The sequence below is a fragment of the Zonotrichia albicollis genome, chromosome 31, assembly GCF_047830755.1.
Source record: "Zonotrichia albicollis isolate bZonAlb1 chromosome 31, bZonAlb1.hap1, whole genome shotgun sequence".
NCBI lineage: Eukaryota > Metazoa > Chordata > Aves > Passeriformes > Passerellidae > Zonotrichia > Zonotrichia albicollis.
In genome coordinates this window covers 1,710,171-1,719,112 of record NC_133849.1, presented here as the reverse complement: position 1 = coordinate 1,719,112, position 8,942 = coordinate 1,710,171, and the positions used below count along the sequence as shown (strand labels likewise).

At 54.8% G+C, this 8,942-nt stretch overlaps 1 protein-coding gene across 3 annotated transcripts in view; it reads left to right on the top strand.

Annotated features, from left to right (window-relative positions):
* Positions 1–914: 914 nt before the first annotated feature.
* The window catches only part of LOC102071864 (class I histocompatibility antigen, F10 alpha chain-like), a 33,216-nt gene continuing 25,188 nt past the window's right edge, over positions 915–8,942 (top strand). Inside the window, exons 1-8 of one of the 3 annotated variants that reach the window (XM_074529973.1) lie at positions 915–1,167; positions 2,891–3,154; positions 3,524–3,799; positions 4,069–4,341; positions 4,427–4,534; positions 4,633–4,668; positions 4,788–4,820; positions 5,273–5,509. In XM_074529973.1, coding sequence (XP_074386074.1) covers positions 1,092–1,167; positions 2,891–3,154; positions 3,524–3,799; positions 4,069–4,341; positions 4,427–4,534; positions 4,633–4,668; positions 4,788–4,820; positions 5,273–5,286 — 1,080 coding nt within the window. In that variant the 5' untranslated portion in view covers positions 915–1,091 and the 3' untranslated portion in view covers positions 5,287–5,509. Of the gene's footprint in view, positions 1,168–2,890; positions 3,155–3,523; positions 3,800–4,068; positions 4,342–4,426; positions 4,535–4,632; positions 4,669–4,787; positions 4,821–5,272; positions 5,510–8,942 lie in introns of those variants that run through there. The other 2 variants (XM_074529975.1, XM_074529974.1) reach the window with 2 other exon arrangements.

Below are 8,942 nucleotides of genomic sequence, written 5' to 3'. Positions count from 1 at the left end.
TCTCAGACACTCCCAGTACTATGCCAGTCACTCCAAGTGTGACCCCATCAGTCTCAGTATAATCCCAGTATGACCCCAGCATGGGCCAGCTGCTCCCAGTATGATCCCAGTTGCTCCCTGCATTATTCCAGTTTCTCCTCTTCACCCCTACTACAGATCTGATCAGTCCCAGTATGATTCCAATCAGTCCCAGGATGATCCAAACCAGTCCCAGTCTCTCCCAGTATATCTCAATTGTCTCCTACATGTTCCCAGTTGCTCCCAGTTGCCCTCAGTGTGGTGCCAGCATAACCCAGTATGATCCCTGGTGTCCCAATTCTACACCCAGTGAGTTCTTTTCCCAGTCTGTACCAGTCCATCCCAGTCCCTCCCCAGCAGCTGCTGCCGTTTCCCACATCCTCCCCCCACCCATTCCCGGACAGTGGGACCCCCCTTGCACCCCCTTATCCTGCACCAACACCCCCTGCACCTTCTTACCCTGCACCAACACCCCCCTGCACCCCCTTTCCCGGGTATCCTCCTCTCCCAGCCTCTGGATCCCCCGTTTTCGTGACCCCGGGGACCCCCGGGCCCCCATTCTCGGCCAGCCCGGGGCACCTCAGCCCCAGCCTCCCTTTGCTGGGAAACCCGGCCTGGGCACGGGGCTCTGCGGCCGCTCTGGGATTTGTGATCCCCCAAAGGAAAGGGAGAGAACAGCAGAGGGAGAGAGAGAAGGAGATTGGGAATCAGGGCTCGGGTCCCAGCGCCCAGCCCTGCTCCGCCGGGGGTGGGACCCGCACCCGCAGGAAAAATTGGCTCCGCTGCTCGCGGTGCTTGCCCGGCTTTGGGCCGAGCCCAACGGGGTCCGGGCAGAGTTTGAGCGCAGGGCCGGGAGTTCAGCACAGCCCGGCCCGGGGGTTTCGTAGGGAGCGGCCCTGGAGGGTCCCAGGCGGATCCCGAGGGATCCAGAGGGGGGCCAGGAGGGGATCCAGGTGAATTCCCTGGAATTCGCCCTTTTCCCCTCCCCCTTTTCCCCTCCCCCCGCGCTCCTCGGGCACTTTCGCTTTCGCGTCTCTCCAGCAGCGCCACAGCCGCGATCGGGGACGGCTGCGATGGCTCCAGCGCTGGGGCTGGGGGTGCTCTGGGGGCTCCTGGGGCTCCTGGGGAACCCGGGGAGCGCGACCAAAGGTGAGTGGGACCCCCGAAACCGGGACCCCCCTGAACCGCAGTTCCCGGGCACCGGGACCTTACGGACTTCCATTTCCGGGCACCGGGAACCGTCTAAACCTGCATTGTCGGGCAGGGGAACGCCTCTGAACCCCCATTTTGTGACCCCCTCTCAATCCCCTTCCCCAGCACTGGGACACTCCTGTACCCTCTTATTTGGTCACAGGACCCTTCATAACCCCCATATCTGGTCACCGGCATTCTCGGAATAGCAATTTCCGGGCACGGTAACCCCCCTGAACCCCCATTCCCGGGCAGGGGCACCCAGCATAACCCCCATTTTCGTTCCTGTGATCCCAGTCACTCCCCTTCCCCAGCACCAGGACCCCCTGAACCCCCATTTCTGGTCACCGGCGCCCCAGTAAGCGCAATTTCCGGGCACTGAGACCCCCTGAATCCCGAGTTACGGGAAGGAAACTCCTCCTGAACCCGCATTCTCCGGCACGGGAAGCCTCCCTGAACCCCCATTTTTGGGCACTGGAACCCTCCTGCCCCCCCCCAATCCGGGACTGGGATCCCCCCGCACCCCCATCAGTGCTCCGGGACCCCCTGCACCCCCATTCCCGGCCATCCCGCCCTTCCCAGACCACAGTCCCCCCCTTTTCCTCGACTTTTGGATCCCCAGATCTCCCAAATTTCTGCGTCCCTCCAGTTCTCCATTACCGGCGCTTCCTGGAAGGGGTTCCAGGGGTCCCAGAGGGTCCTCCGGGGTCCCAGGGGGTCTCAGCAAGGATCCAGTGGGAAATTTCCCTGGAATTTCCCTGGAATCTCCCCTTGGGAGACTTTTCCGTCTCCCAAGCTGCGTCCCCGGGATCCGCCCGCCTCTCCCAGCCCCAGACCCCCCTTCCTGTGACCCAGGGACCCCCTGAACCCCCATTCCTGCCTTTCCCAGCTCCCAGACCCCACTGCCCTCAACACCGGGGACCTGGACCCCCGTTTGGTGGGCACAGTGGCCCCCTGGATCCTCCATCCCGCCTCTCCCAGTCCATTCCTTGAACCTTGGACCCTTCCCGGCTCTCCCGGTTCTGCTTCCCGACCTTTGGACGCCCCCAGACCCCCCCAATCTCTGCGTCCCCCCAGTTCTCCACCCCCTGTGCGTCCTGCAGGGGGTTCTCAGGATGTCTGGGAGGGTACCTGGGGGGATTCTGGGCCCCAGGACCCCCTGAATTTTGAGTTCTGGGCACTGGGACCCCCCCTGCACCCCCCTTATCCAATCCCCCTGCACCCTCTTTCCTATCCATCCTACCTTCCCCAGACCCCTCTTTTCTTTGTCTCTGAGACACCCTGGACCCCATTCCTGCTTTTTTTAGCCCCCAGCTCCTCTTTTCCTCTGCACCAATGACCCCTGAGCCTCCCATTCCCAGGTCCCTGCACCTTATGATCCCTTTCCTCAGCACTGGGGACCCCTGGACCCCTTTCCTGGGCACAGGGATCCTCTGGAACCCCCATCCCACTTTCCCAGTCCCTGCCTCCCCCCCTCCCCTTCCATAACCCTGGAACCCCCCGAGCCCCCATTCCTGGACACCAGGACCCCCTGCAAGCCCTTTCCTGTCCATCCCACCTCTCCCACTCTGCACACCCTTTCCTTGGCCCCAGGATCCCCAAACCCCTTCCCAGCTCTCCCAGTTCCCCTTTCATTGTTCCATGATCCCCTCAACCCCCCCAAATCTCTGTGTCCCTCCAGGGGGCCACTCCCTGCATTACCTGAAAGTGGCAGTGTCAGAGCCCAGCCCGGGAATCCCCCAGTTCATGGCCATTGGGTTTGTGGATAGGATCCCCTTCGTGCGCTATGACAACGAGCGGGGCCGGGTGGAGCCACTGACGCAGTGGATAAAGGATGGAGTCGATCCAGAATATTGGGATAGGGAGACCCAGAAGCTTGTGGGACACCAGCACACATTTGTCAAGGACCTGGAAACACTGCGGGAGCGGTACAACCAGAGCGGGGGTGAGTGGGGGGATCTATGGGGCTGGAATGGGAAGTGTAGGCCTGGGATGGGGATCCATGGGGCTGGAATGGGGATCCCTGGGGCTGGGATAGGATGTATAGGTGGCGGATGTGGATTCACAGGGCTCCAAGGGGTGAAATGGGAATTCATTAGGCTGGTATGGGATATCTTGTGATCTGTGAGTTGGGATGAGATCTGTGGGGTTGAGTTGGGGTCCATGGGGTTGGGATGTGGATCCATGGGGCTCCAAGGGGCTGGGATGAGGCTCTGTGGGTCTCCCTCAGACTCTGGTGCTCCATGGGGCTGAAATGGGGCTCTGTGGGTCTGGGACACAATTCCATGGGTCTCTGTGGGTACAATTCCCTCAGGTCTCCACACAAGGTTGCGAGTTTCTGGCTGTGAGCTCCTGTCCGATGGGAGCATCCGTGGATCCCACCAGGATGGCTACGACGGGCGGGATTTCATCTCCTTTGACTTGGAATCTGGGAGATTGGTGGCGGCTGACAGCAGTGCTGAGATCACCAGGAGACTCTGGGAACAGGATGGGACCGTGGCTGAGTATTGGATGAATTACCTGAAGCACATCTGCCCGGAATGGCTCCAGAAATACATCAGATATGGGCAGAAGGAGCTGGAGCGCAAAGGTGGGAGCAGAATTCCTGTGGGGATTTGGAATTTCGGAATGGAGGACTTGAGAACATGTCAATTCCTATGGGAATTCCATTGGTAGATCTCACCTCCATCCCATTCCCATGGAATTCTATGGTCAGATTTCACTCCCATCCCATTCCCATGGAATTCCATGGTCAGATCTCCCCTCCATCCCTTCCAGTGGGAATTCCATGGTCAGATCTCACCCCAGTCCCACTCCCGTGGAATTCCACGGATGTCTATCACTATTATCCCATTCCAGAGCCCCCTGATGTCCACGTGTCTGGAAGAGAGGAACATGGGATGCTGACCCTGTCCTGCCACGCGTATGGATTCTACCCCAACACCATCGCAGTCAGCTGGATGAAGGGGGGTGAAACCTTGGATCAGGAGACAGAGTGGGGCGGGGTCGTTCCCAACAGCGACGGCACCTTCCACACCTGGGCCAGGATCGAGGCGCTGCCGGAGGAGCGGGAGCAGTACCGGTGCAGGGTGGAGCATCCCGGAATGCCAGAGCCCGGGATCTTTGCTTGGGGTGAGGCTGGGAATGTGGGGATTGGGAATTTGTAATTCCCAAATGGGAATTCCCCTCACCCTCCTCACTATCCCACTTTTCCCAGAGCCGACATCTGGCAGGAATCTCACTGTGGTGGTCGCTGTGTCCGTCATTGCTGCCATCCTCATCCTCATTGTCCTCATTGGATTCGGCATCTGGAAGCTCCAATCCGGTAACACACGGGATGGCGGTTGGAAAGGGACATGGATCCACCCGGCACCGTTCTGGGAATCCTGTGCCACTGATGCTGATCCCACTTTGTTTCCACAGGGAGGAGAGACTGGAAGGGATACAACCCGGCAGCCGGTGAGTTCCAGTGGTGGATCCAGCTCTGGATCCTCTCTGTGCGGATCCCAGGATGGATCCTGGGGTTAATCCTGGTGTGTGATCCATGCTGGAATCTCATGGATCTTCTCTTTCTGCAGGAAAAGACATGGGAATGAACGGCTCCACTGCAGGTACAGCACGGGATCAGGGTGGGATTCCAGAAGGAGATTGGGGCAGGATGGACAGACTGGGATTGGGGATGGATTCTGGATCAGGGCAGAGGTCTAGAGTGGGATCAGGTGGAATTGTAGAGTGGGATTGGGGCTAGTTTCTGGAGTGGGATCAGGAGGGATGGATGGAGCAGGATTGGTGTGGGAGGGATGGAGTGGGATCAGGGCCAGATTCCAGATAAGATTCAGGTGGGATGGAATGGAACAGGATCAGGTTGGGGTTCCAGAGAAGGATTGGGGCAGGATGGATGGGGCGAAATGGGTTGGATGGATGGAGCAGGGTTGCAGCAGGCTTGGGGTGGGGCCAGCTGGGATTCTGGAGCAGCTCCTGCTCTCCATGGGTTCCAGCCAGGCCAAGCTGTGGAATGGGGACAGGGACAGGGTGACACCGTGACTCTCTCTCATCCTGGCAGGAGTCGCCGCCTGAGCAATCCATGGAGTTGGATCTGGCCCCTTCCCTCTTCCCTGGAAAGCTGAGAGCTGCCAGGAGAGCTCATCCCACTGCTCCCACCCACCCCACAGCTCGTGATAAACAGATCCATTTCCCATTTTCGAATGTTTTAAAGGCAAGAACCACAAATATGCACAGTGTTTCACTTCTGGTGTGAAACTATCCTGCTTTGGGCAATAAATCTGGGTTCCCTCCTCCAGTGTCTGGCAGTTTATCTCTGGGAGCCAGGAATGGGAATGGGGTCACTGCAGCAGGGATGGGGACACCAGGAGCAGGATAGGGACACCAGGAGCAGGATGGGAACATCAGGTGCAGGATGGGAACACCAGGTGCAGGATGGGGAGATTAGGAGCTGGACTGGGACACCAGTAGCAGGATGGGGGCTTGTCAGCCACACCCGGCTGTTGGGATTTTAGCTGACTAGAGATTGGAAAAGTACAAGGCCGTAGCTAATTGCAAGTCCTGCACCTGCAAGATAGCGTGCCCTTGGGCCTAGCTGTAGTATGATAACAAATAGGGAAAGAGACATGAGAACAAGAGAGATGTAACCCCTGAGGAATGGGGAAGAGCTGGTGTTGTGGTGTGGCCAATCGACGGTGTAAATTACAGAATATTCATGAGTTTTTTACTTGCTGTATAAGTTTCTGATGCTCTCTTCAATAAATGGAACTTGCTGATGACTCATATTGAGCCCCGAGTTTTCCCTGCACCAGACAAATGGCTGGAAAACCGCAACAATTGGCGCCCGAACAGCGACCCTATGCACTCTACAGATCCTACGAACTTTACAGAAGACTTGTGGCCTGCGAGTCACAGTCCGGTGCAGTATTTCAGTGTCAGTCCCGACGCAGCCTGGGAGGCACAAAAAGCAGGCTCCTGCCTCAGGCAATCATATAGAGGAGACCTGGAGAAAGGCAAAAGGGCGGGCTTCGGTGCCCTGGCAACCTCATAGGAGAGTCCTGCTGACTGAATGCTGCCGACGTCCTGGAAAGGCTGCAGTGCGCTGAATATCAGGTTAAAAGGTAATACAGAGACAAGCGGCATATAATCCTCTTAAATGCTTTTTAGAAAAGCAGGGACTATAGACTGTTGACTTGGGAAGAGAATTCCCGAGATTGCTGCATATAGACTTGCAAAAACATGCGTTGTGGTGTGCTGGCGCTGCAAGTAAACGCACAATAAATCAGCGACCCTGCTGTGATGGTGGCAGCAGCCGCGGCTCGGGGCGCCTGTGGGGCTGTGCCACTCCGAACTCGGCATGGGCGCTGCACCATGGGGAGCAGCCGCAGCAGGTGGCTTGCCTCAGGTGGCAGCAGCGGCTCCGAGTGGCAGCGGGCACGGGCGGCAGCGGCGGGGGGAGCGGAGCCCCCCCACGGGTGGAGTGACCCGCGCCGCTGCGGATGCTGCGCTGGGTCCGGCGCCAGCAGTGATTCAGCCTGCCGGCGAGTCTCCCGAAACAGGAAGCCCAGCGCGGGGGCGTTGCCCTGCTCCGACACAAGTGGCGCAGGACCAAAACACTTTTCCAGCGCGAGCGCTTCTCCCTCCGCCCTGTGGCCAGCGGGGGCCTTAATTTCGACTTGGCAACCTAAATAGACTGTACCTTAACAGACTGCAAGTATAGCTCCGTGGCTCAGCCGGCGCCGCCACGGACAGTGTCTCCGGTGCACAAAACTCGGTGCGGCTGGCTGGTACTCAGCAAGCAACAATACGAACAGCCACGGAGCCCGAGCGGGGCCTGCCGTGCCCTGCTAGCAGCCTGAAGCGGCAGCGGCGACAGCGCAAAGAGGGCGCAGCGCGGTGGGGGGGGCCAAAGTTCTGCGCTGCGTCCAGCAGCAGCTACATTAACCCACCGCATCACAGCAAGCACTGAATTCAAAAGAATTTTTCCACAAGTATGCCTTGAATAAACTCCTTATGTTTAAGTGCATTCAAGTGTAAAAATGCTGTAGCAAACACATGATAGAAGTTGTTTTAGCTTAGTATTTTAGAGTTAGGCCTGTAAGTAAGTTATAGAAAATTCCATATTCAATTCTATTTCTATAGTAAGTTCTATCTGTTGCTAAGAAGTTTAAGTTAAATTGTCTATTAAGTGCCATTAAATGTTAAATACTGTTAAGGTTAAGTTTTGTTAAGTTTATGTCCTATTAGGTTTAAGTGCTGTCCAGTTTAATTTCTGTTAAGTTTAAGTAAAGATAAGTTTAAGTGATGTTAGATAGATTTATGCTTTTATGCTAAGCGTTTATTTTATGACTTGTGTGCATGGTGTTGTCGTGAACATCAGAGAAACTCTAGTTAAAAGAGACAATCAGAAGCATTTGTGAGTAGAGCCATTCCTGTTTGAAGTATATCTGCTGTTTGAGAATGGAAAGCAAACTTACCAGACAGTCGACACAGATGAAACCTGCATACATGTTGCTCCTTTAGCTTATTTTTGTAGGTTGTGTTAGCACACCTGAGTTTTGTTTGAGCCTTGTAGCAGCATAGAATCCTTTTTGTATCTGTTGTATGGCATATCCTATAAATAGTGATAGTGTTTTCGGTTTGTCTCCCTGGCTTAGATCCCTTATAAGAGAGAAACCTTGCTAGTTGAGAATACTGCTTGTAATGTAATAGTTGTTAGAATTGCCTATTCTTGTGTTGCAAAGAGTGTGACGCAGTTAGCCCATAGAACTTTGCTTGTTCCAAAAGAAAACTGGGAAAATCTTGGGAATTTAGCTGACTAGAGACTGGAAAAGTACAAGGCCGTGGCTAATTCCAAGCCCTGCACCTGCAAGATAGCGTGTCCTTGGGCCTAGCTGAGTATGATAACAAGTGGACAGAGAGATGTGGGAAATAGAGAACGTAGGCCCAAAGGAATGAGGAAGAGTTGATGATATAGTTTAACCAATAGATTCCTTGGCTTACAGAATATTCATAAGCTTATTACTTGCTATATAAGTGTCTGATGCTCTCTTCAATAAATGGAACTTGCTTATCACTCATATGGAGCCCCGAGTTTTCCCTGCACCTGACAAATGGCTCATCCCCGACAAAGGCCTCATTCTGCGACACATAACCGGTGTTGTGGGAACAGGATTGGAAATTCTAAAAAGTATTGATTCAGAAGTGAATGAATAAAATTGGCTGCTACAACTAGAGATTTGACTAAATTACAACAACCATTGCAGTCGTCTGTACTGGCTCTAGGAACACACCAGTGGCTGCTATCAAACATTTTGCCAAATTGGGAAAACGTAAATGTAAATGACCATGTGGAGAGTTTTGTCAAAGAGTGGCTTGAGGAGAGAGGACACGGCCGAATTAATTTGGGAAAGATGTCCTAACTAGGGCAGAGGCAGGCAGAGGCCTTTTTGTGTCTGTTGAGAATGTAGCTGGATAGAGAATGGAAAAGTACAAGACCATGGTTAGTTCCAAATCTTGCAGGTGCGAGATAATGTGTCCTTGGGCCTAGCGGAGTATGATAAAGAAATGGACAGTGAGGCGTGAGAGGTAGAGAACGTAGGCCCAAAGGAAGGTGGATGAGTTAATGGTATAGTTTAACCAATAGATTGCTTGGCTTACAGAATATTCATAAGCTTATTATTTGCTGTATAAGTGTTTGATACTTTCTTCAATAAACTGGACCTGTGATG